General features: G+C 44.1%; 2 protein-coding genes across 6 annotated transcripts; both read left to right on the top strand.

Moving 5' to 3' along the window:
• The first annotated feature begins 2,958 nt into the window (after positions 1-2,958).
• Positions 2,959-4,967, top strand: LOC115249661 (zinc finger protein 184-like). Its single transcript, XM_029835681.1, has 2 exons — positions 2,959-3,238; positions 3,556-4,967. Exons 1-2 carry the CDS (start codon positions 3,058-3,060, stop codon positions 4,506-4,508), a joined length of 1,134 nt encoding a protein of 377 aa, XP_029691541.1. The 5' UTR covers positions 2,959-3,057; the 3' UTR covers positions 4,509-4,967.
• Positions 4,968-9,131: 4,164 nt separating this feature from the next.
• On the top strand, positions 9,132-27,210 carry LOC101072836 (equilibrative nucleoside transporter 1). 5 transcript variants are annotated; one of them, XM_011603015.2, is made up of 14 exons: positions 9,132-9,262; positions 16,350-16,470; positions 18,840-18,926; positions 19,052-19,133; positions 19,523-19,701; positions 20,089-20,228; positions 21,758-21,892; positions 21,981-22,078; positions 22,154-22,235; positions 22,376-22,455; positions 23,938-24,046; positions 24,163-24,248; positions 25,537-25,736; positions 25,811-27,210. In XM_011603015.2, exons 3-14 carry the CDS (start codon positions 18,898-18,900, stop codon positions 25,920-25,922), a joined length of 1,332 nt encoding a protein of 443 aa, XP_011601317.1. In that variant the 5' UTR covers positions 9,132-9,262; positions 16,350-16,470; positions 18,840-18,897; the 3' UTR covers positions 25,923-27,210. The 5 variants fall into 5 exon arrangements, with proteins under 5 accessions (XP_011601317.1, XP_029690692.1, XP_011601319.1 ...); XM_029834832.1 differs by having other exon boundaries at positions 16,350-16,567; XM_011603017.2 differs by lacking the exons at positions 9,132-9,262; positions 16,350-16,470 and adding an exon at positions 17,059-17,240.
• The last annotated feature ends 72 nt before the right edge of the window (positions 27,211-27,282 follow it).

The raw sequence follows: 27,282 nt of genomic DNA, 5'->3' as shown, positions 1-27,282 counted from the left end.
GAGGAACATGTGCATCATGTCCAGGCCGTCCTCCAACGCCTGCTGGAGAACGCTGTTTGTTAAAGCCGAGAAGTTTGAATTCCTGGCTACCCCCGTCTTTTTCCTGGGGTACATTGTTGGTCAAGGCAGCGTGGAGATGGACACCTCCAAGGTCTCTGCCGTCACCTCCTGGCCCGTCCCCAAGTCCCGGAAACGGCTGCAACGGTTCCTAGGGTTCGCCAACTTTTTACCGGAGGATCATCCGTGGATACAGCACCGTGGCCGCTCCACTCACTACTCTCACGTCCTCCAAGGTACCCTTCCGTTGGTCCCAGGCTGCCAAGGAGGCTTTCCAGAACCTCAAGGCCCGGTTCACCTCAGCTCCCATTCTCCTAGTTCCCGATCCTGAAAGGCAGTTCATAGTAGAGGTGGATGCTTCTTATGTGGGGGTCGAAGCCGTTCTCTCTCAACGCTCTGCGGATGACCAGAAAAAGCACCCCTTTGCCGCCTTCTCTCGACATCTGTCTCTGGCAGAAAGGAATTATGACATTGGGAACTGAGAACTGTTGGCGGTGAAACTGGCGTTGGAGGAATGGCGTCACTGGTTGGAGGGGACTAAATTGCCCTTTCTGGTTTGGACGGACCATAAGAACCTGGAGTACATCCGTTCGGCGAAGAGACTGAACTCCCATCAGGCCAGGTGGTCCTTATTCTTTACCATTAAACTTTTCCCTCTCCTATCGGCCGGGCTCCCGCAACGTCAAGCCTGACGCTCTATCAGTTTGCCAGTTCTTGGGAACAGAAGACACTGCTCTTAACCCGGACACCATTCTCCCTGCTCCCTGCCTGGTGGCTTCTCTCACCTGGGAGGTAGAGGAGCGTGTAAAAGCTGCTTTGGAGAATCAGCCTGGTCCCAGCTCCTGTCCTCCTGACCGCCTGTTTGTCCCGGAGGGTCTGAGGTCTGATGTCCTGCAATGGGCCCACGGCTCCCGGTTCACTTGTCACCCAGATATTCAGCGCACTAAAGAGGTCCTGCAGCGACGGCTCTGGTGGCCCACTTTACAGGAGGACACAAGAGAGTTTGTCAATGCCTGCCTGATCTGTAGCCTGCACAAATCCTCCCGCCAGGCCCATGCCGGTTACCTGCAACCTCTGCCTGTTCCACATCGACCCTGGTCCCATATTTCGCTGGACTTTGTTACCGGTCTGCCATTGTCGGGCGGATTCCCCACTATCCTGACAGTGGTAGACCGGTTCAGCAAGATGGCCCACTTTGTACCCCTACCCAAGCTTCCATTGGCCAAGGAGTCTGCTGAACTTGTTCTGCAGCACATATTTCGTTCCACGGCCTTCCGTCTGATGTAGTCTCTGATCGGGGTCCCCAGTTCACGTCCGTATTCTGGCGGGAGTTGTGCAGCCTCATCGGGGCCACCGTAAGCATGTCCTCTGGGTTCCATCCCCAATCCAATGGCCAATCGGAGAGGGTGAATCAGGAGATGGAGACGGCGCTTCGCTGCATGGTGTCCAGACACCCCTCCACTTGGTCCAAGCAGCTATTGTGGGTAGAATATGCCCACAACACCATAACCGGCTCCGCCACTGGACTTTCTCCCTTCCAGTGCACCTACGGCTTCCAGCCGCCTCTGTTCCCAGCCCTGGAGGGAAGCTTCCTGTCCGTCCGTCAAGGCCTGTATCCACCGTTGCCGCCAGACCAGGACCCATGCCATGGCTGTTTTCCTACAAGCTGCTGACCGTTACTCGACGGCTGCCAACCGCCATCGTTTCCAGGCTCCCAACTACCTGGTGGGCCAGAAGGTATGGCTCTCGACCCGAGACCTTCCCTTGAGGGTGGAGTCCAAAAAGCTGGCTCCTAAGTTCATCGGGCCATTTTTAATTGAGAAGGTCATCAACCCTGTGGCTGTCAGGCTCAAGCTGCCCCGTGCCATGCGGATCCACCCAACCTTCCATGTCTCTAGGATCAAGCCGGTTCGAGAAAGTCCATTGATGCCTGCTTCTCAGCCGCCACCACCTCCACGAATTATTGATGGGGGTCCTGCCTTCACGGTTTGCCGCCTGCTGTGCTCCCGCCGCCGTGGAAGGGGTCTCCAGTATCTCGTAGACTGGGAGGGATATGGCCCAGAGGAGAGGTCATGGGTCCCGGACCGTCACATCCTGGATGCGCAGCTCATCCGCGAGTTCCATCGCTGTCACCCTGACCAGCCCTCCAAGATCCCTACTGCTGGTGGGGGCGCCAATTTAGAGACTCTGTCCTCCCTGTCGTCCGAGGCATCCAGCAACGAGGACGAGGAGGAGGGGCCATCCTCAGGGGGTGACGACTCACTGGTTGAGGGAGAGGAGGCTGAGACGGAAATTCAGATGCAAGTGACAAGAAACTTCAAAGCAGACGGGGGAATACATCAGCTCAGATCATACAAAATTTACAGTTTTAGATGTATAAAAAGCTTACGTACAAGATCAAAGTTGATTAAAGTTCCCTTATTCTCGGTCTTTCATTGTCAGTTGATTCATGCATGCATGTTGCATGTTTGTTCACTGAACCAGAAAATCTAAATTGTACTCCTGCTCTAGATTTGCTTTTGACTGTCATTTCATTTATCAATTTATATTGAGAGGTTAATAATTTTGTACAGCATATCATAACAGCAACATCTATAATCTACGACAGGGTGTCTCCACTTGCTGATGGATTGTGGGGTCGCTGCACGTTTGGGTAAATCTGGCCAAAGAAATAAACCATGTATATTTAAATATAATGCCACAAAATATTGAAAGGATTAAAGCATTAGCTTGAAACAATCTTGTTTCAGATTTAACATACCATTATATATTAATTTCTTCCCGATCAAATAATATTTGGTATAAAAAGATAAAGAATTTTAAACAATGGGGGCGTTTCCCCATTTGTCCAGCAGGTGGCAGCACATATTTAAAATGTCCAACATTGTTGATTTTCCTACTTCCGCAGCTACTTCCGTAGCCTCTGAGCTAAAGCTAAATGAAACAACATACAAAGCGTGTTCTTGTTCGCACACAGCTTGATTGAAAAGCGATTGTAAAATGTCTCCAAGGCTCTTTTTCAAGGCTCTCGTAAAAGAGCGACTAGTGGCTGCGGCAGAGGAAATATTTCAGGCTTTTGAAAGCACAATTGTAAAATATGAAGAAGAAATCTGCTCGTCAAAACAAGAGATCGAACGACTCAGAGGTCTTCTGGTAACGTCTGCAGAAAACCAAAAAACAGGTTTGCTCACTTTTCATCATTTAATCTCATGTGTTATGTAATTCACGAAGCTGCCATTAACGTATTTATGTTTGTAGCGCAGTAAACTGCTTTTTCATGCGTGCTAAAGAATTTGAGCAGTTTTCGGGAAAGTTAAAGTTGTTTTTACTTTGTCTACAATAGAAGATAATTAAAAGTGATGTGAGGACAACACCTTGCTTGATAAATTTGTGAAAAAGATAAATATACAGTATATATATATATATATATAACAAAGAAAGTAGCTTAATGGTAATGATACACTGATTGTTGTTTTGCATTTTTACTCTATCATCCAGAGCTTTTGCAGTTGTCCACCCCTAACAAAGACAATGCTGCTGTAGGAACCGATCAGGAACTGATGCTGAGCGATCACCAAAGGGGTTTGGAGCTTCTTATTAAAGAAGAGCAACATGAACTTTGGGCCAGTGAGCGAAACCATGAAGAAAATGATTGTGGCCAGCTCCGGCTTCAGTCGCCTGTCTGCTGGGAAAAGAATGAGGAGGACACAAAACCAGAGACTCATCATCAGAAATATAATTGGAAAAGCAAAGAGCAGACAGACCTGCAGGACTTCAGACCTGATGAATTCAATGTACCCGTTGCCTCAACCTCACAAGTCCAAGATGGACGAGAAAGTCAACAGACTACTGCAAAGTTTATGGACCACATCCAGGCGGATGATAATCAGAGCTCTTTTAGCACCTCCAGGGAAGCAGCAGTAGTTCAGTTCTGCTCAGCTGCATCTGACTTTCACTGCCATCTGTGCGATAAGCCTTTTTCATCTAATCAGTTCTTGATAAATCATGCTTTTCACTTTCATTCCAGAAATGCAGATGTCCTATGTGCTGTGTGTGGAAAAACACTGGAGTCCACTGAAAGTCTTATTGCACACATCAACTCTCACAAGGGCCCAAAATGCTGCCACATCTGCGGCAAACACTGCAACAGCACCACCTCTCTGAAGGAGCATGTGGCCAGTCACGCCGGCGTGAAGCTGCACTGCTGTCCTCTGTGTGGGAAAGAGTGTGGCCGGAAAGGAGACCTGAAGATACACATGAGGATTCATACGGGCGAAAAGCCCTTCTGCTGCTCTTATTGCTGTAAAAGCTTCACCCACAGTGGACATTTAAAGAAACACCTGCGCAGCCACACGGGAGAGCGACCGCACCGGTGCAACGTCTGCGGGAAAAGGTTCCTGCAGAGCACACACCTAAAGTCACACATGGGGACTCACATTCAGAAAAACTGACGTTTGTCCTTTGATAACAGCGAGCATCACCGTTTCTGTCTCCCGTGAAGATTCAGTGTTTTCAGCTTGCTCAGTCTGCACGTGCATCAGGAGCTGCTGTGACAACGAAACGGGGAAATGGACCAGAAAACTGGTCACGTACAGAATTATATGCATATGTTTGATGAATCTGACATGGTAAAAATCTGTTTTAAGATTTTGTAATTTCTAACAGGGAAAAAATGGAAATAGTTTTGTTGGGAAGATATCAACATTGAAAGCCTATCAAAACCATTTCAGGGTAATGGTTTGTGTCAGCACCCAACACCCTCCAGGAGCCTTGTTTAAACATCCAGTGGTTGTTCTAAGTTCAACCCACTTTAGGAAAAAACTCGAGAATCTCCTGCTGTTCTGTGACAGAACAGAATGACTGAATGTTCTTTTCATGTCAGTCTGACTCAAATAAAAATTTACAGCATGTGTCGATTTTCCACTATAATGTCTCAAACATTCAGTGACGGAAAAATATATCATTAGATTATTAATGCACTCCAAACTGTCAATGATTTCTAATCGAAGGTATATTTACTGCCGACAGGGGGCGCTGTGGCTTGATTGAGAGAACAGTGGTTTCCAATCATGGCCAAAGTGATTTATATGACGTCATGACATCTGAAACATTCAGCTCAAGCACAAGACGAGGCTGCTGCAAGAATATTTTTGTTGCTTGATCATCTTTTGGGGGAGGAACTCTAACCCTGCTCATATTTCTTGGATTTTCACTGGGGTTTCTGCCCAGAAAAAAAGCTGTTATTGACTTTTGCACAGTTTTCAGTGTTATAAGGGCCCCTCGAGGCTGTAAGTGTGGTCTGGAAACTAGTCAGGAATCTCTGTGTTTGGGAAGCAGAGTCAGGTGACCCAGACTTTAGACCTGAAAGCTAGCGAGCTGATCAGACCCACCACTAACTCTTTAAAAAGAAACTACCCTAATCTATTTACGTAACCCTTCCCAAATCCTCCACCCGCTCCAAAAGACACAGGATCACCCGTAAGAAGAACCAGATTTTCTGGCTGTGATGGAGGTTCGGTCAGTCAAATTTGGGGCCTCAGGCTGATCAGTTCTACCAGAGAAACTGCAGCAGGATTAAGACTGAAAAAGAGGCCACTGGGTTAATCTTCTCAGATGTGAAATTATGTGACAGTTTTTCAAGAGAACTGAAGAATTTCCTTCATCTGGTTGGCAAAGAAGAATAGAAACCATAGAATTCTCTCACTTCCTCATTTTTCTTCAACCTTTTCATCTTTGTGGGGTGTTTGTTCCAAATTACATTTCACATCCACAAATTGTCGTCTGTCGATCATCCCTGGAATTTGAAGATGGTCTTGAATTCCAGTGGCCTCCACTTGCAGCACTGGGTCAACAAAAAGAGCCCAAAGAGCCAGGAAATCCAGAACCGAGGTCTGGATTGGATGGAGGTGATCCAAGGGAATGAAGGACATTCCAGAGGAGAACGACTGATTGGAACCATCGTTGTGGAGTGTTGTAAGGGTCGAGGACAAAAAATATCTGTTGAACACCCTCAACACATACACACACATACACACACATACACACACACACAAATTAGATTAGATTAGATTAGATTCAACTTTATTGTCATTACACATGTCACAAGTACAAGGCAACGAAATGCAGTTAGCATCCAACCAGAAGTGCTTAAGTAGCGAATAAAACTGTGATGGGTATATACAATATATACACACAATGATATACAGTATGTTTATGATATCAATCTATATGTTTGTATTTACAGAGTTCACAGATATGTAAAGGATATATAAAAGTCTTTGCAACCAAGATAAATATATATACAGGCTGTAACTATGGTGCTGATGTGCAAAGTATGGAAAGCAGTGCAAGTAACCGGATGTGGGTAGTGCAAATAACAGATGTAAATTGTGCAAATAACAGATGTAAATAGTGCAAATAACAGATTTGGTGTGAAGACTGACAGCATACTTTCTGGAAAACGTTGCAGAAAGTGTTATTCTCTGAAAATTAAATTACATAACTCATGTTTATTGGTGCTTCTTGTTTTCATAATCACTCAAGAATGCAAAGAACGATGGGTTATTGTTGTTTCCTGAAAGATGATGGGAACTTTGAAAATAATTTCACTTCCTCCCTCATCCTCAGAAAACTTATTCTTCATGTCCGTTCTTTTCTAAATACGTCAACATTTATGCACAATGAAGTGTGACCCTGCAGCCTCACATCCTAAAATAGACTTAAGAGGAGAATCAGCTCATGACTGTTGTTCAGCAATGTTGCTCCTCTATTTACCACACTAGTGTTTTTTTTAGATTTCCCAGCAGTTCTTCAGTCTTTCTACTTGAGCTGATGTTTCATTTTATAGATTTGTTCCTCTCCTGAAACTCTAATTTCTTCTCCCAACTGACCTGACTGTGCTAGTCCAAAGATCTTCATTCCGTGTTTGTTGTAGTTTGTTGTATTGCTCCTGTCGTGTTTGTGCAATGTTCTGAACTCTGGACCTTTCTTGCTGCTTTGGTTATTGGCTCACAGGCAGGATTGGAGAGCTGCATCTAGACTAGCTGTCTTGTACTAAACTCTGTTTGACTGAAGCTTTAAGGATTGCAGCTGATCTCTGCTTCTACTGGCTGTCTTCTTGCCATGAAGAAGCCGGTTTAAAAGACAGCCATTACAGGTTCTATTTCCTTGTTGGTGCCTCTGTTTCCCTGTAGTTATAGTTGCTCCACATGAGTGAATTAATTACTTAACTCACCTGCCAAGTGGCCCAGTGTTTAGATAACGTATCTGCAAAGTGTTCATTGACAGCACATGTACATTTTTCTTGTCACAGCAACCAAAACGTGATGCGACTTTTTATGGTTACATTTCCGCACTCACAGTTCGTCAACTGTGCAGTATGACCTCTCATGGAAATCAGGATGCTGTGGCGTTAAGCTGTGTACACACTGTCCATCCAGGCCGACGCTCCATGACGTACATGTGAAGAACAAAAAAAAATCCCTGTGTACTATGGCGACTGTGTCCTGTTCTCATGCCGAAGTGTGTCATAGTCCTGCTGAACGCATCTCATCTCAGCTAAGACTGAACAATACATGTTTGTTGAGTAACCAGGATTTTTTTGTGACCTTTAACCTGAAAAATTACAGCAATTTACCTTAAATTGACGTTTGCAGTCATGAATCAAGCCCATAAATACATATACAGTATACATCAGTGCATACATGGGTAGGAACATGTGTTGTCTATTCAGGTATCATCTGTGTGAAAGCTTCCAGATGAGGGTGATGATGATGATGATGTCTCAAGAACATCTGCATTTGTTCAATGTAACGGTTGTTGGCTCAGAGGTCGGAATGAATTTGGGCAGCTGTCCAATTCTGCAATGACACCTCATCAATCAAGTACTGCGTGATTATCTTGGGATCACTGTGTGTAGAGAAGGAATGAGGCCATATCAGTATTCACCCATCTGCACCACTGATCCCATACATTCGGAGATTATCATACAAGCCACTTGAGGCGCATGTGGCGATATTTCCAGCAGTCTCCTGATTGTCTCAGGAGTCACCATGTAGCCGCCCTGAATGCATCATCTTCTATCCATTAATGTCTGACTGATCCTGGAGGACCATTGCAATGTTTAGGAGATTTCAATGGGCTTCCTTCTCAAAAAGCCCTCAACTGCTTCTGTAAAGTTGACAAATTAGTAGCAATGACATCTATATGACTTAAACACAATCTCCAAGCATCTTGACCCAGGTTAGAGTAAAACTTGAAGGAACCGGTCAGGTTTGCTTCCGTTAAATTGATATAATATATCCATTGTTTCAAATGCTGTCGAATCTCTAAATAAAAACTAGTCTGAAATACCGAAAAGAAAAAATTCTGGGTAAATATAAAAAAACACAAGAAAAAAAAAACTTCTCAGAAAATCAGAAATAATTACCCTAAAAAAAAGAAGAAGAGATTTCTCAGAAAAAATGGATTTATTTTAAAGTGAATGCAATAAGCTCAGGTAAAAAAATCTCTCCAAAACTTCTGATATTAATATCTTCAATAGTATCAAAAGAAAAGCCAAAATTCAGATTTTAAAATAAAATTGCTTCAGAACGGTTAGATTTGAGAAAATAATCAGAAACTGAATAATAGTTACAGTCATAAAAACTCTGGGAAATTATGCATCCATTTGGCTTTGAAGTAATTCATCTCAGATTTCGCATCATTCAGTTCTTCCTCTAAAAGTCAGAAAGAAGATCAGATGAGCATCAGTGAGTGAACAGCACAGAAGCTCTGAAGCCTGATGTTCCATCAGCATAAACATGTCCAGCGACAAGGTTCTGGTCCTACTTGCTGCTGTAGCAACCATGACTGATGAGACCAAACTTTTAAGGATGGGGGGGGAGTTAGAGTCAGGTTGGATCAGTGGTGACCTTTCACCTTCTTTCACCCACCTTCTACATTTAAACACACAGCTTTAGGATTATACCGTTGGTGTTATATTTGTTAATACCACATGTAGCCAGCTGGCATGCCATTTGGAATTTGGAGCAGCCCCCTCCTCACACACACAAACACACGCTTCCCCCCTGCTGCAGCCCTACCGTGCTAGCTGCCTGAATGCAGAGCGCTGCTCCGCTGCACAGAAAAACAGACCAGCGGACATCTGAACACAGCAGCTGATGGGAGGACAGATGGTCCGGTTCTGACAGCGTCACAGGTGTGGGTAAGTCCACACCTCGTTCATCAGAGAGGACGGCGTTCAGCTGACACAGATCACCTAAAATACTGAGCCTCTGGGAGATGCAGTAAGTGGGGGAGCGTGGGACGCTCGGCGAGCCGTGACAGCTCCTGCAGGAACACTTCCAAGGTCAACTGCTGACAAAGTTGCAGTCAGCACTGGTGGCCAGTGTGCATGTAGATCACTGCTTCAGTCATATTCAGATAAAACAGCTTTGCCAGGATTGGTGTTGTTGTAGCTGCAGACCAAGTTGAAAGCTGCGGACCGCTGGACGGGCCAGAGGTTGAGATGTAGCTGAGGCATCACAGCAGGAGACGAGTGTGAGAATATGTGCATTTTTCTAACACACACAGTTGGAGAACGCATGAAAGAGCTCCAAGAATAGAGTAGAAAAAACAGCCAACCCACGCCGTACGTCACGTAAACACGCAGCTTCTCTCTGTTTTCACAGTCCCTGTCTCCTTGGCGTGCTTGCAGTATTGGACGAGTGTGTTTGATAATGTCTAAAGCTGCTTGCCTCTCAGTGGGACTTTGAGAAAACTTCTGTTCTCACAGTGATAATGTGTTGTGCTGAAGTTGTTTCTTTCATGGGGCGAACAGCGTGCTAGCACTTCCGGAGGCGAAGGTTCGGCTCTGCTCAGTTTACCTCAGGACTCCATCACACCATAAAGCATCTGTTTGATTAATAGATCATGTATGATCATTTGTTCCAGTTTGTTGTCATTATAGGCATGCTTTACTGGTCTTTTACTGGCGTACTTTGCACACGCATAGAGATAAATCAGGGGAGGTGGTGTCTGTGGAACAGGAAGCCTGTCACAGCACAATAAATCCGCTCAGTTTGGCAGGATAATTTCAATTAAAGCATTTATTTTCGTAATTAGGACAGAAGTAAATGGCAGTGGAGGCAGATATGAGAATATGAAATTAGGGGTAAAATCATTTAAGCTCACAGAATTACTACATAAAATTGATTAATCACAGCACTTTTATTAACTTTTGTACAGGCCATAATTTTCCCTAAACATAAGGAAATTAGATCTACTACTGCCTAGTTTTAACAGTTGAATGCTGATCTTTCACCAGGAATTGAGTTTCCAGTAGACAGCAGGCTTGACTAAATTAAAAGCTTGCATCCTATTTACCAGCACGAGGCTGTCCTGACAGGGGACTGCAGCTCACGACTGAGACGTATGTCTCGACTATTTCAGCCAATGTTCATTCATTTAAAGAGGAATGTTTAGACATTTGGAGCAATCCATCAAACCTTCGTTGCAGGAGTGATATTTATTGTCTCCCAAAAATGTAAATGATGTTGCACAACAGAAGATGCAACTCTATGCTTTATAGACAGCATTTCAAAATACATCTCCCTTACTGCAGTACAAAGCAACCATTTCCATCCCAGCTTGTGACTTGGCTCTCATTGATTTAATCAGAATCAAATATGTGACGTTCATATGAATTCAGGACTATTACAAGTCTTTTAAGATCAATTCAGGGCAGCTGGCAGGACAGGTCATCTCACTGACGTTTACGGGACAAATATTGGACATTTACCCCATAGTCTCTTGGCAGGAGCCTTGTCTCCTGAGAGAGACCGTCTGTTCTGAACTACACCCGTGTTGCTATCAGTTTCTCTCTGCCATTGATCACCTGATGTTGTACCAGAACCTTGTGTCCAGAGCCAACTGTACAACTATAATTAGCAAAGGTCATTGACACGTGAGTATGTGACGGGGTAATATGATGCAGCCCCGTGAAACCACGTGAATTTTCCTGGATCATCAAAAGCGGCATTGTGTTTACATCCAGATGGCCTCCAGCTCCCAAGGTCATGAATCCTGGTGAATTATGCAGATTTAGTAGCAGCAGGAACTGAGGCAGGACCAGGTCTCTCTCTGCACTATTCAAATGTTATTTCTTTTAAATTAGGCCTGTTTCACAAGGTGTCAGAGAAAAAGGAGTCCTCAACAACTTCAAAGATCTTTTTGGAGTCATTAGTTACAGTTCAGCAGCATTTGTCAGAGATCTGGGCCCTCAGGGCTGCAGACGCCAAGAGGAGCAGTCTTAAGACTTCATGGTAACAGTTGTGCTCCCAAATGCTCCTCTCTGCAGACTTTAGCCTACCCTAAGCCCAGAGAAGAGAGAAGGTTCTGCCTTCAAGAGTTAGCAAAACATCCTGAGTGTAATCAGTTTAGCAGGATGGCTGTGTGGAGCGAATAATGATTTCTTAGCTGAAGCTGTTATTGCTGACAGCCAGTAAAATATGCTAATTCTAGTAGTTCCTCTTCCTTTGCCACAGTAGCAGAGAGGTGGAAAACAGATCCTGTCTGGTAATCGAGGCAGCTGTCCGGGTTGGTTATGCTGCAGAGTTTTAAAAAGGGGATAAGGCGAACCATCTGACACATGCTGCCAGACAAGAATACAGCTGAGATTTTAAGACAATGTGTTCTCTTTCTCACACACACGGGCCCATATGTGACATAAAAATGGACTAAAAGTCAGTTCAGGGGATAAACCGAAAGAAAATATTTGTGCAGAAAATAAATCTAGCCTCAGTTAAACACCCTGGAATGTATTCTCATTAATTTTCTATTAGAAAATAAGCTCAGCTTTGTTTCTACACCCCGTTTTATTTATTATGCATGGACACACCCACGCACGCACGCACACACGTACGCACGCACACACACACACACACACACACACACACACACATCACAACTAAATGTTTAACCCCAACCTTAACTTCAGCCTACACCTAGTTAACAGTCTCAACCCTCAAACACTTTTCAAAGTTGTGAGGACCATCCAAAATTTCTCCCCTCCACACACACACGCACGCACACTTCGTACAGTATAAAAAAAACCAACATTGTAAAGCAAAGGGTAATGTGAATGTGTTACCAATGAAAAACAACATTACCAACTTTCCTCCCAAAAATTTCTAAATAGATTTTAAATAGTCTCAAACAGAATTTTTCTATATTAAACTAACTTCAGAACGTCACATTGTGCCCGTGGGTTTGTCCTTGCTCATTATTTCCATGCTGTGTGAGGGAGCTGCCTGCACATGATGAAGGGACAAGCCGTTTAAACAACAGTATAAATACTCCTCTGAGTGGTTCTGGAGAAGCTGCCAGGAGAACAATTTCACACCTACACACACACCAAAGGCCTCATACTGCTGAGTGCATGTGCAACTGGAGGTTTTTATTATTGACTTGGAACATATTTTTGGGGTATTTGGAGTAGGTGGGAAAATAAAATCTCCCCAAGTGTAAATGCGTTGGAGATGTTTCCTCAGACAAAATTGGCTGGACTTGTTCTCCAGCCTCTGAGGTGGTTCTGATGCTTCTCTCTGTCTCCACAATGCTCCAGAAGCCAGCTGAGCATGCTAACGCACCAAGAAAAGGTAGAATAGGGCAAGAAACAGCTTGATCTGTGAACATTCTTGAGACAGATGTTGGACCTCATGATAGTTATACATATTTATAATATCTGGGTAAGTCAGTGGAGTCTTTGGGTTTGAGAGGTCATAAAACAAGAAAATATTTACATTGTGTACCACCATCCATCATTGGGATCATCATCCTTCTCTCTCCACATATGCTTCATGTTACTTTTTTGGCACTTCACTTCAGGCCATCAAGCTGCCTCCATCTCTGAACTTTTCCAATCTTTTTGGTGCCAAGACGGGCAATGTGTATGTTATGTAACGCATTTCTCTCAGTACTGAAACCTGATTTCTGAGGTTGGAGATATCAGCAGCTGTTCACACAAAGGTCTAATCTTGTTGCATCTTAGTTGCAAGTTTAGAATTAATTCAGGCACGATTGGACAAACGTGAACTAGAATAAAATCAGGTTAGGAGCTGGAGGAGCCACAGCAGACAGGAACACATCAAACAACCAATTTAACAAGTCCTAATATAAGTGTGAATAGAAACAACATTACGAGTCACATGCACAGATATATATTTTCAGATATACACACACTGTGAACAGGAGCTGCTTTACCAGTGGAGGCCTGTAACCATTGGCAACATCGCCTCAGCTGCATTTGTTCGTGGAAAGGTTGCCTACAAACACACATTAAAGGGGAAAGTAGAATGTTCTAGCCAAGAGATCCAATGACCTGGATGACTGAGAATTTACACAGACATCTAGCCAAGAGAGGAAGTGACAGTATTTATCCTTCTCAAAACTAATATTGAATTTTAAAGTTTAATGAAGACATTTCAGACGGGAAAATGGAACTAGTGTCATTCCAGTTATAGAGACTGGAACGACTGAGTGATGTGTTTCAAATGGGCAAACAGAAGGTTACAAAGATGTGGGCAGAAGATGACGTGGTTATGGAAGTACTATCCCTCTAAAAGAACAAGGAAAAGAGAGAGTGAGAGAGAGCAAGAGGCTTTCAGTTATTTGGAGTCTTCCTTATCAGCAGAGGGCAACAAGATGGTCCACAGCCTCTGATAAGTTAAGAGGACAAATAGAAAAAAATCTTTTGAAAGTAGACTGTAAGTGAAAAGGTTACTAACTGAGAAGCACACCAACAATGTTCAAGTAATTTAACAGAAGACACATGAGTACACAGCAAAGCTAAATTAGATGTTATCTCCAAACACGTGAGCTCACATGGTGCAAAATAAATGTGTCCTTGGTCCGACTCAAGAAGGGGTTGGTGCATAACAGTTTTTGGAAGTGTTTGGTGATTTCCGAAGATGAAGATAAGGATATGAGTGATCTATGACAAACTTCATCCCAACAGTATGATCCCGTAAAGTCTTGGGCTTTGTCTTTGTCCCTAAAATCACTCTGGATTGGAGAGAATTGCCTTGCAGCATTTTGTGGATCATCCATTGTGACAAAGGATTTCACTCTGAGCCATGCCGACACTTATGCTCTGTTGGGAATTTGGAGGCTCCACTTAGGTCCAGATGAGAAATTTCACTCTGTCTGACCTGCCCGAGGAGCATTTTTCCTTTGTTTGCCTGTCTTTGTCACTTTAATCCGAACCATAATACTCCACAACGGAGCCAGGCTTCCAAATTCCTAATCTCAAAAGAGGTTCTCAGTCTCTCCCGAGTACTTCAGGGGTTGAAAAGGCCATTCACTAGAATTCCTTTTTCTACCTCTGTCCTCTTAAATCTCAGTATGGGGTGAGAAACCTAATTCCAGCCCATTCATGCCCTCCTCCTCTCCCTTGCATGGCACAAATTTCACAGGATATTCTTGATTTAGAACGGTATGATGTTTATTTTTCTCAGAAACTTACATAAACTCTTCTAAAAATGGCGTGTGTGTTTTCATGTGTTGGGGGTTGGTGGGGGTGGGGTGGTGGTGGTGGGGGGAGTTAGGAAGTGAACAGGCTGATGACACAGGACAGTTGTCTGACAGTAGAATACACTGAAAGGAAAAAAGGCTGTTTTTGGTCAGGTCGTTTTTATTCTTATGCAAATCAAGTCGGTCCTGATCCGCCTTACTGCACCCGTACAGCTACAGTCACATAAAAATAAAAGCTCTCTCCATCCTTTTTGTCACACTTGAGACATCTATATGCGGGTTTTGGACCAATCAGAAAATAAAGACATTCACACAAACTAGAATAAATGACCAGTCTGAGTGGGCTGGGACAGAGGTCTCACAGTTTGTGGCTGCCCCTCTTGACCAACAACTTCCACAGTCTCTGGTTTCCATCCATAACCACAGTGAGCTTTTTTTAGATGTGGGGGTGAGCTGGGGTGCAGTTGACTGTGAACCAGCTCAGAGAGCAGCGACCACATGCAGCACAAACCCAGACTGTAAACCAGCCCTCAGCGGTGTCTCAGACAGCCTCCAGTGTTATGATGGAAATATACTTTCAACAGACATGAAAACAAGCTGTTAAAATGAGCCTGGGGGAGGATTCAATGTTTAATATTCCAGAGATTTGTGTTCATTTACTGCCATGCCTTCAAGCATTTAAAAAAAAAAAAAATTAACCTAGTTCTTATCTATCTATCTAAATGGTTGTGTATCTGGAGGAAAACTCTTGTTACACATTTACAGTCATATGAAACTAAATTCAGTCTTTGTTTTTCCCTGCTTGTTTTGTTGTGCAGGGAAGGGCCTTGTGGTTGCGTCTGCACTGTGGTTAAGAATGAATGGTGCAAATTATAGGATTCACAGTGCACTTTGAGAATACCCCCCCTCCTCCTCCTCCGCCTTTGGAGAAAAGATGGGCCTTGTCTGTCTTTAAATGTCTAATGAAACCCGCCACTCGTCATTTCTGTCAGAACTAAAAAAATAAATAAAAAAATAAATAACAATAAAAATTGGAAGGCAGAAAATGTGTCTAAATACTCCCACTGAATTTTTACTTAATCAATTCAGGTAGATACAGTATCTGTGGCTAGTTTACTGGGGTTCTGTGTTGGCATTGGTGTGGGTTCTGGGTTGTTGATGCTTTTATTGTGAAGTTTGCATGTTTGGGTTTCTGCTTTTAAGGTTCTAGGGATCAGAGAGGCCCTTGACCTATTTCTGAAAGGTCCAAAAGAGCTTTAAAACAAGCAAGATCCTATGTCGTAAGTTACATATGTAGTGTATGTATCTGTAGTAGTACTGTGCACAATACATTATGGTTTCAACTGCAGGCTACAAGGAAAAAAAGCACTTGGAAAGTGCAGACCTTTGTCAAGCAGGTCATTTCCACACTTAAGAGATTTACACCATTGGATCACTCGATCATCAGTTAATGGTGACCATATTTCGGGAGTGGCCGCTAAAGGAGGATTTTTACCTTTTACTCCGGGTTTTGTATTACTTCATGTTTTATCAGAAAAGCTTTGGTGTCTGTAATAAAGGTGTGCAGAAATGTAGATATGTGTTATCGTGGGACTAATGGTTCGAAGGTTGTCTCTTTTGACCAGTGGTGGCAATAAAGTGATAATAACCAACATTGTCAACGCAGATTTTTTACATATCGTTATTAACTACGCTAAATTTATCACCTCTTCCAGTAAAATTGTTTTAATTTTAGTTGTGGCTTTGGTTATACCTTTTTTAGTAATACATTTTTTTTTTAGATCCTTCCAGGAAGCGGGGATTTCCCATATATATGAGCAGTCCTTGAACTCAGCAGAGAAACTCAACCCCCTGAATGTGAACTCCATCAGACACAACGCGCCATCCCAGAGTGCAGTTAAGGTAGGACAATTAACACAATTAACACAATAAATAGAGAATGGTTCACCGCTCCACTCCACAGTCTCCTCAAACCCCGCGAAGGAACACCAACATGCCGGTAAAACCCCGCGAACCCCCGGTTTCTTGTGTAGATATTTGTCAATTTCGGCGTTACCGTGACTGGTTTTACTCTCGGGGGCTAGAAGGGCCGACTGGGGTTACTGGTGCGTGGTGTGTGGCGTCTCTTTGTTGCTCTTTGAAACGTTAAAGTTAAATTAAGCGCCAATATTTCCCGGGCAGCGGCGTCGGTTCCGGGTGAAACACCCCGGGGTTCCAGCGGCAGGAGGCTCCCGCCTGAATAATGAATAAATTAAAATAAAATACGACTTAAATTCTTCTCCAAGGTATATTTCGACTTTACGAAAACGTCCACCCACGCACATTTAACAAAACGCGTTTTAGAAAAACAATTGAACATTCCCGTGAAATCCTGGGACTGTGGAGAGGTGTGGGGCGTTAAAAGTAAAATAAATAATAGCCTTTTAAGTGTTCGGTACAATAATGGCAGAAACGAGTTGGTCAAATGATGCGGGACTTTCTTTGATTTAGCCGCGAGCATGGCAGCACGTGGTGCGTGAAAGAGAAAGGATCTTCTTCAGGCGGCAGCATGCGTTAACGGCACCCGCATGTTTACCGCGTCATGTGCGTTTTGGGGGCTCGTTGCCATTTTCCTCTGAACGGACCTCCGTTTGCGACTGACCCCGGACCGGCTGATGGGAGAACACGCACAGGCACGTGTACAGTCTGGATGGTAGAATAAAACCTTTATCACTTCTTCCCTGTTGCAACCGTTCATGTAAAGATAAGATTACTGAGGTGGGACCTATGGGCCCCCATTCCACCACTCTTAGTACCCCTTCCTGCCCCTCTTACTCCCCCCACTCTTAGTGCCCCTTCCCGCTCCTCTTACTCCACCTTCCTGTCACTATTATTGAAACCCGCAGCAGTGACTAATGTGTGACGTCAGTGGTGTTTGTAGCCCGGGGCCACGAGGGTGCCATTGCTGCGTGGGTCGACAGTAGATGGGACCTTTTAGTCCTGACTCCAGCTCGAGTTCTTGGGTTCGGAATCTCTCTGGAAGCACATAAAGCTTGAAAGGCAGCTTCCTTGTGTGTTGGACGTGTTAAACAGCTCTAATGTAAAGACAATAACAACAATGGTTTCCATCAGCTCTAATCCCTATTGATGGTCTCTATCTGATGGACTGATGGAAATTATTAAAGACAATATTAATATATATGAAATATAATGTTGGGAAAGTTAACCTCACTGTTGTCTGGATCAGGAACACGGCTCATCTCTGTCCATTCATCTTTGGTCTGTACCTCTGTCCATTGATTTCTAAGGACATCTGTCCATCGATTTCTTAGGACATCCGTCCATTGAGTGTTCAAAGTGATGGACCTGTTCGATGCGTCCACTCAGTGGGTCCTGCACGAAAGTAAATGGGTCACATTGACTCAGGAGCACAAGCAGAAGAACTAGAGCAGAATTTATCACGTTCTGGCTGCAGGAGCAGTAGTACAGATGCTGTTTGTGTGTGTCCTCACTTTTATTGATCGATCGATGGTCTCAGCAGCTACAACACCCTGCTGCGCCTGGCCATGTGTACCAGGCATGGATGTGGTTAACATACGGCTGCTGTCTATCTGTCTGCCTCACATGACAAACAGACCTTTGTCAGCGGCGCCCGTTTCTCAGAGGTGCTGCTGCTGAGTCAGTGCACAGCGAATAGATGCCTGATGCTGAACCTATAGCATATAAGCCCCTCCCCCGCCCGCCATGAGCCCAAACATGCTATGAATGTCTGCATATTATAGACAATTGTATTGTGGCAACAGATGGAAGATGATTTCCATCTGTCTATCCCAAAGACCTCACACGATGATTGTGATTTATTAAAGTGAGATATGAAACAAAGGCAGCTCGGAGGTGAAGGAAAAGGGGCGCCGGGGGGGGGCAGTTATACTGGGAGGGGGTAGTTCGAGAGGGAGGGCGGGTCTGCTGGTTAACTGACCTCTGTGGTGTAAGATGAAGCAGAACATCAGCGCTGATGTGTGCAGCCAGAGGGAAGAGAGAAGACTGAGTTCCTTAGAGTTTTACTGCTTCAGAGAATCTGCGTTCACCGCTGTTGGAATTCTTTAGTTTGACCCAAACCAGCTGTTAACTGAGCGGTTGTGTCGGATCTAAAGGAGTTTTTCTGTGTTTTTCGGTGATTAGCGTGCTGATTTTCTGGCCAGTCTCATTAAATTTAGCCCAGCATAGCGCTAAGATGGCAGGTCGCCGGCACTCTTCAGCACGTTGACGCAGTTGTTATCTGTGTTTTTCAGACCTGGAAGCCTCCCTTACTGCTCTGACTTTGCTGCAGCCTCTCAGCCTGACACAACCATGACGGCCTTAAATGCTCCGCGGGACAAGTGAGAGAAATGTTTCTGTACCACCTAGCATGACTGAAGTCTAGCTGAAGCTCAGCGCAGAGATGTTACACGTACACGATAACCGTCAAAAGGTTTCACCCGGCCGCCCTGTCCTTCCTCCCCAGGTACAACGCAGTATGGATCATCTTCTTCATTCTGGGTTTGGGAACCCTCCTGCCCTGGAATTTCTTCATGACGGCCACAATGGTATGTTGGTGGAATGTTTGCCTGAAGTCGTAAATCATCAGTATCACATGACGGAGACAGACGAAGAGCCCCGTTGGTGGTCCAGTGAGTAGCGGCTAGTTTGTTAAACTGGGCTTTCCCCAGAACCAGCTGGTTTAAATCTGTGGAACCAGCCGCGACATAACCCCTAGAATCCTCCTCCACTCTCACCTTTGTACTGTTTGTTTATCTGTGGAGGTCTTCATTTGGACCTGCCTGTAGGGGGGTTGTTTGAAGCCCAGATGCCCTTCAGTGTGTGTTTATTTGGCCAGAATACATTTGGAATTCCACATGATCCAACTGGTTGCTATTCATTAGTGCCCCCTCCCCCAGATGCTGTAATCTGTTTTCTCCTATATCCTTTTCTTCAGTACTTCACCAGCAGGCTAAAGGACCCCCCCATGGGCCTCACTAACCAGACTCTGAACCAGACCTTGAAGGAGGAGGACTCTCGTAGCGTACTGGAGGCTAAGTTCAACAATGTGATGACGCTGTGCGCCATGGTGCCGCTGCTCATTTTCACCTGCCTCAACTCCTTCATACATCAGAGGTGATCACCCGAGGCACCAGCACACACACATGCACGCGTAAATCGCTGCGAGAGAACCGTCCTCACACTTGCGGTTGTGTTAGCAGAGCGATATCTTTATTTTACTCTACATTGTAGCGTCTCAGCATTGACTCATGTAAATGTTAATATTTTGATCAGTTATGGATGGTAAAAAATTGGCCTTTATGCATATTTTCCCCTCATGACTCCATTGCTTTGTGTTTTTTAAAAAAAAAATCTGTTTCCAGTTCAGAGACGTCATTGATATTTTGAGCATTCTTCTTCATTCCTAGTATTTTTAGTTTTTAAAACAGGTAGTTAAATAAATAAATGAACTGGTTCTTCAGCTTTCATCTCTCTTTCTTTCCCTCTGTCTGCATCACACAGGATTCCTCAGAAGTTAAGGATCTCTGGCGGCCTGGTGGTCATCCTGATAGTCTTCCTGGTGACGGCCATCTTAGTCAAGGTGGACATGGCCCCGCTGCCCTTCTTTGCCATCACGATGATCAAAATTATCTGCATCAATTGTGAGTTTCTGAGTTGACTGCAGCAATGACCCATTTACACATTTGATACTCTTAAATATGGAGGTGAAAAAGAGACCTTGGAGCCTTAACAGGGTTGTTGGCTCCTGTGGCTGGACCCGGTGCTGACCAGGATGTTTAGATGCTGCTGTGATGTTGTAGGTGCCGGTACCTTAATAGTGATAGTAACTAGCTGGTGTTTGCCTCAACGACGTAATCGCCATCCTGTAGTCTATGCATGTGTGAAATGTTGAGGTTGATTATTTTCCTGTTGTACAAAGTTGAAGCTATGTATGAAGCTTGGAATGTTGTCTTTCCAACCATAAATACCATTTAAATGACTGTACAAGCCATCAGCAGGAGCGTCTGCCTACATGAGCCTGGTCCTGCTCAAAGTTTCTTCCTGTTAAAGGGGAGTTTTTCTTTGCCACTGTTGCTTGTTGGGGGTCAGGCCCTGGGATTCTGGAAAGCGCATAGAAACAATTTTGATTGTAACAGTCGCTATATAAATAAAGATTGATTGACAAGACTCTACTCTGAGATAATAACAGCTAGAACACAGGAGCGGGCATTTCCTGAACCTCTCAGGGATAGATTAGATCACATTATCACTCTAGATGGTATCTCCTTAGCATCTAGTCTCTCTGTGAGGAATCTAGGAGTAACTTTTGATCAAAATCTCTCCTTCAACTCAAACATTAAATTAGTCTCTAGAAAGTCGCTGAAAAGTTAGTCCATGCATTTGTTACTTCCAGGCTGGACTATTGTAATTCTTTATTATCAGCGTGTCCACACAAATCTTTAAGAAGCCTCCAGCTGATCCAAAATGCTGCAGCCAGAGTTCTGACAGGTATTGACAAAAGAGATCACATAACTCCTGTACTGGCGTCTCTTCATTGGCTGCCCGTTAAATTTAGAATAATTTTTAAAACCCTTCTTTTGACCTACAAGGTCCTCAGAGGCCTAGCTCCATCATACCTGGAGGAGCTAGTGATACCTTACCAGCCCAATAGACCGCTCCGCTCTCAGAATGCTGGTCTACTTGTGGTTCCCAGAGTTTCTAGGAGTAGAATGGGGGGCCGAGCATTTAGCTACCAGGCCCCCCTGCTATGGAACCAGCTCCCTGTCCAGGTACGGGAGGCTGACTCCATCACTACTTTTAAGATCAGACTTAAAACCTACTTCTTTGAAAAAGCTTATTGTTACTAATTCAGTAGTTCCAGTTACTATCATAGACAGACAAATTATCATACTTAGGGGGTCGTCTAATCGTTAGGTCACATCTTAGTTATGCTGTTATAGGCCAAGGCTGCCAGGGTCCAGAAACATGATCACCTGACAGGCCTCTGTCACCCCACTGGGTCATGGTTTCCTCTCCTCTCCTCTCCCCCTGATGTTATTTCCGACTCGCTCTGAAGTGGGAGAATGCTCTCGTCACCACATACACGAGGACGAGTGTTACCTTTAGCAAAAGGTCCCCGTTTATTTCTGTCAACACTCAGGTTCTTCAACAATTGTCTTCTGTTCTCCAGCGTTCGGAGCGATTCTCCAGGGAAGCCTGTTTGGACTGGCGGGGATCCTGCCTGCCTCCTACACCACTCCCATCATGAGTGGCCAGGGTCTGGGTGGCGCCTTCGCTGCGTTCTCCATGATCTGCGCTCTAGCCAGTACGTCTAAACCCAAACGCATTCCGGAACTCTGACAGTGGAACTCACGACCCGAACTGTTTAACCGTTAATGATTCTGTGCCTGAAGGTGGCTCAGCCCTGCAAGACAGCGCTTTTGGTTACTTCATCACCGCCTGTGTGGTCATCTCCCTCGCCATCATGTCGTACATGGCTCTGCCCAGGATGGTAAATGTTCTGATCCCCCTTCAGTCTTTACCTGTGCTCCCACCGGTGTCTTATGGGATTTGTTTTGCACCTCAGGAGTTTTTCCAGCACTACATGGAGACAAATCGCTCCAGGCCGTCGGCTGATGAGGAGAACAAGATGGACCTGCTCAATAAAGGTGCTGCTCACAAGCTTGTTGAGGTTTGATGTAAATGGAGTTTAGTCAATATGCGAGTCAGTCTCCATCTTCACCGTCATGGTGCTCCAAACCCACCCACCCTCTTGGCCATAATTGTCAGATGTTTCTTGGTTCCACAGAAAATTCGTCCCAGAGGCAACCGGGGACGACCCTGACGGAGGGCGAGGCTGGAGTGTCTGTGATTAACATCTTCAGAAAGGTACTCATACACTCATACTTGGGTTGTTTATCTAGATCATGGGTGCTCATCAAAAAATATTAGCCTATCATTCATCCCGTCACTTGATTGACATACAGGGCAGACAATCAGATGACAACTGAATTTTGACCTTTAGGTCACCGCTCATGCGCAAAAAATGGCACTAAGCGCTAAGCTATTCAGCGACTTACCTCTGATTTTAAGCCATCGCTAAAGCTTATGGTCATCAAAATGAATGAGGGAGTGGGACCAATTAAGAAGAGAAAAACATATACCGTAATTTCCGGACTACAGAGCGCACCTGATTAAAAGCCGCATAATCTAATTTTAGAAAGAAAATCAATTTTGTACTTATACAAGCCGCACCGGATTTTAAGCCGCAGGTATCCCACGTAGTAATATGAAAAATTAGATCGAAAACATTCAGTACCGGTATATGTTTTTATTACCGTAAGAGACGAGTCACTGACGAGTGACAAACAGACAGGTAAGAAACAACAGCCACTCTTTTCACTAGTATGTTTATACAGAGACCTTAAATCCAATTTTTATCACGTCAGGATTTTTTAACTTTTCTTTTAATTTAATCCGCTTAGGAACATAAACAAATATATTCTACTGGTAAATGCTTTTTTTTAATAACGGTGTCTGTAATGCAGCTACCTCGAAATATACGTTTGTATCAGCTACACACAAATTGCGTTGTTTATGCTTTTTTACTCAAACAATGAACAATCTAAAACTCCCGATGGCCCACCTCTAAAATCTTCTATTTTCATCGCGGTGGCGATTGCTTTTGCCTTCCGTCTGATTTGTACAGCGGAAACACCGCGGCCGCCTGCTCTCTGTGTGTTCACCCAGTCTTCCAGAACGTTTTCAAGCTCGGGCCACCTGCGATGTTTACGTCTAAAAGCTTTTGTCGTCTTTTTGCTTTGGATCAGTTCTTCGGGCGGGCGTCTCCACCTTCTCGCTATTGATTACCGTAATGCCAAGATTACGTGCGCCAGCTCGATTTCCTTCTTCAACCACCAGAGTGATCGCTTTTAACTTAAAAGCCGCATCATATGCTTTTCTTCTAGTATTTTTCATGTTGATGAGGGTCAGTAAAAATGAATGATTCACAACAGTTGTGAAAACATAAATAAGCCGCACTGTAGAATAAGCCGCAGTGTTTAAAGTGTAGGAAAAAAGTAGCGGCTTATAGTCCGGAAATTACGGTAATGTTTAGTGGTTAACTATTAACATAAAAGGTTAATAGTTAATTATTATGTGTGTTTTGCAATATTGGCTCATTTGGTTATACAAGGTTTCATCAACATACATTGTACATACAAAGAATCCTCAACACATTTGAAAATAATTAGATGTTTTGCATTTTTGTGCTGGGTAGATCATGTTGACTTGGTCATTTTGTAAGTAGCTCGCATGCTGAAAAAATGTGAGCAGCCCTGATCTAGATTATAACGTCTGGTCATCTGTCAGATCTGGGTGATGGCTTTGTCAGTGTGTCTCATCTTCACCGTCACCATCGGGACATTCCCCGCCGTGACAGTCGAGGTCAAGTCTACGGTTGCAAATGGAGGCACCTGGGGTGAGTTTGGAACCTTAAACCTGCAGAAGAGGATACAATCGCTGCCGGAGACATTTCGATTTTACTGAAATCAACATCTGTCGGGTCAATAATGGCTGGTTGTGCTCCGTGTTCAGAGACCTACTTCATCCCGGTGGCGTGTTTCCTCCTCTTCAACATGATGGACTGGGCTGGCCGGAGCCTGACCGCCGTCTGTATGCGGGTCAGTATCAGCAGCTTCCTCAACCAACTTCTCTGATGACGTAATTCGCAGGCTTGTCTCACTAAACCACGGTCACATGACGTGCACAATGGATTTCTGGTCGTGTTCTCCAAATATGTTCCGGTGAAATCCTCAGTGAAAAGGTTCAACGTGCTGTCATCTACAGGAAGTAATCACGCATGAACCTGCACTTGAATGCAGCTTCCTGGATGATTCTCACAGTAGTCAGCTGACTATTGACTGCTTAAGGATCATGTGAGTTTATTTAGTCTGATCACGAGACAGGAGCTCCTGCAGGATCAAACCGCAGCGGTTAGAGCGCGTCAGCACCAATGTTCCCTCTAAGCTGCGCGCTTGCGCTATCGCGCACTGCCTGCACATATTCGGCGCACAATAAAATCTATGCAGCGCACAAAATAAAATTCAACAGAAACGAATTAATTAATATCTAATTTTAGAACTGATATCATATAGTTAATTAGACCAGTAATATTGTTTTCTGTACCATTTCGCAACATAACTCAATGAGCAACAGGTGTCCAGCCAATAATCCGATACACCTACGCTACGCAGCCAATCAGCATTGACAGTTTTTGCGTATGTGCCCTGCCTTTACTCGCCGTGCAGGTTAGCTCGCTAACAACGGTGCAGCGGAGTTAGGAGACGCAAATGCTAATCCCTTATCATGGCGAAACGAACGGGCAGAGACACATCCACATCCACAAGTAAAAAAGAAATGCGGTTCTTTGAAGATGGAATGGCTGTCGGAGTAGGTGCAAATAGAAGAACAAGTGGTGAAACTGAGTGACTCTTCCTATGGTTAAAGCAGGACTCTCACATATAACATAGTACACATCTCATGAACAACAAGATTTTTGTCTTTTTCATTTTATGTGCTGCTGTCATTTGATTCTTTTAATAAGCCATGTAACTTGCTATGATCCAAGGTTTTGAACAAGCCTGATACTGGTGTGTGGCCACAGCGTACCCATCTGATGTTGCTCACAGTGGGCCTCAGTGTGCTCAGGGAGCCTGTGTGTCTGCTCAGACACATGAAAAATTAGAGGGAATATTGGTCAGCACCGCATATAATGTCAGCAGGGCGCTTAAAGGAGTTGGCAACCTCATCTGGAGTCCAGACTTGACCATTCATTTGGTTTAGGTCGTATCCTATCATCCAGAGGAAGTACACTTGAATGCAGCAGGAAAAGAACAGCCGCCGGTTTTTCTACACACACTGCAAAATGCCGTTTGCCCCAGTTTTGAAGTTTGTCGTTTTCCTCTGCAGCCAGGCATAGACAGCATCTGGCTTCCTGTCCTGGTGGCGGCGCGGCTCGTCTTTGTCCCCCTCTTCATGCTGTGCAACGTTCAGCCACGTTATTACCTCCCCGTCTTCTTTTCGCATGACGCCTGGTACATCATCTTCATGATCTTCTTCTCCTTTTCCAACGGCTACTTGGCCAGTCTCTGCATGTGCTTCGGTCCCAAGTGAGTGTACCTCCAGACCTTTCAGCCTGTTGAGCCGTCACTTTCCTTCACATTGCTGTCGTTTCTGTCTGCAGGAAGGTGCCACCACATGAGGCGGAGACGGCGGGAGCCATCATGGCCTTTTTCTTGTCCCTGGGTTTGGCCCTGGGTGCTTCGGTCTCATTCGCCGTCCGGGCTATGATTTAAAACGTGGTTTTTAAAAAGCCATTTTTTCATTTTTCCCCACAAGTACAGTCGAATGCAGACCTGCGCCCCAGGAAACTCGCACCATTTACATGAACAAAGTTCTAAAAACGGGCAATTCTTTTAAAAAAAACCCCAAACACATTTATTGGAAAATGTGACATTTTGAAGTCTTAACTCATTGATTTTAAATCAGTGAAGCCAAATTAACTTTTTGTGCAACGTCACTCTGGACCGCAGCTACAATCAAATGGACTATGTGTGCTTTCACAGATGGAATGTGATGAAACATTGATAGGAGGTTCTGATCAATAATTATTGTATTTGCAAGTGTTGACTTGTCTGTGTTGCTTCCTTTTGAAGTTATGTATTTTTTTTTTTAACAAGAAAAAGTGAAAAATGTAAAATGTGCCACTGAGATTTGATGGAAGCTGACGCGCTTTATACCAGCAGATTTTTGGGATTTCCGACTCCATTTGTCCATTTAGTCACCAGTTACATTTAATTGCCTTTGCTGTGTTTTACAGATTACCAGGCTAAGACTCAGCAGCCTTGTTTTGTAATAATTAATCCACATTACAGCTCAATCTGCTCTGTGATAAAATAAACCTGACTTTTTAAGAAAGGTGACCGTATTTTCCAGACTATAAGTCGCACATTTTTTCATAGTTTGTCAGGCGATGCGACTTGTATAAATACATTACAGAATTTCAAATGTTCGTTATTTTCACAATGACAACCACAAGAGGGCGCTCTAGGCGTGTGTACTGAGGAACGAGTTCCTTTAGCGACGCAGAAGTGGTGCTTCGTCTATGGAGTTAGACTTGATTATTTGGTAAACTTGCTCGGATGTTCTTTATGCTATCGTCATCTGAATAACTTAATATGTTACGTTAACAAAGCAGACAGGTACTCAGTTCGTTATGGGTCATGTAGCTGAATTTGTAACGTTAGCATAACGCTATTGCTAATCCATGCTAATGGATTGCTAATTGCCTTTCAAGATGAAATGTATGTTCTTGGTCTCGGATTTTATCAAATAAATTTGCCCCAAAATGCGACTTATTGTCCAGTGCGACTTATATATCTAGTTTTCTTATGCAGTTTTTGGTGCGACTTAAACTCCGGAGCGACATATAGTCCAGAAAATACGGTATTTAAAATTCCCTTGAGTGAAACTTGCATTCCAGAAAAGATGAGTTTGTTAATGCTAATGTGATGTTTACACGTTAGGGCTCCATTTCATCTTCCACTTTTGTTGAAATAAAGTTCTCTCGGCCAACTGTTAAAATGTGGCAAAATACCAGTTTTTATCTATAAAACATGTTTTGAAGTCTTGATTAATAACTTCAGTCCTTAAACT

The sequence above is a fragment of the Takifugu rubripes genome, chromosome 4 (genome assembly GCF_901000725.2).
Source record: "Takifugu rubripes chromosome 4, fTakRub1.2, whole genome shotgun sequence".
Lineage (NCBI taxonomy): Eukaryota > Metazoa > Chordata > Actinopteri > Tetraodontiformes > Tetraodontidae > Takifugu > Takifugu rubripes.
This window is presented reverse-complemented; position numbering and strand designations above follow the sequence as displayed.

Excerpts from the sequence above, each read along its gene's own strand:
- LOC101072836 (XM_029834831.1), top strand. The coding sequence starts at position 18,541 with ATGAAGCAGAACATCAGCGCTGATGTGTGCAGCCAGAGGGAAGAGAGA. Across the intron at positions 19,134-19,522 it reads TCTTCATGACGGCCACAATG|TACTTCACCAGCAGGCTAAA; the intron begins GTATGTTGGTGG and ends CCTTTTCTTCAG. Across the intron at positions 22,456-23,937 it reads TGATTAACATCTTCAGAAAG|ATCTGGGTGATGGCTTTGTC; the intron begins GTACTCATACAC and ends GTCATCTGTCAG.
- LOC115249661 (XM_029835681.1), top strand. The coding sequence starts at position 3,058 with ATGTCTCCAAGGCTCTTTTTCAAGGCTCTCGTAAAAGAGCGACTAGTG. Across the intron at positions 3,239-3,555 it reads TGCAGAAAACCAAAAAACAG|AGCTTTTGCAGTTGTCCACC; the intron begins GTTTGCTCACTT and ends TCTATCATCCAG.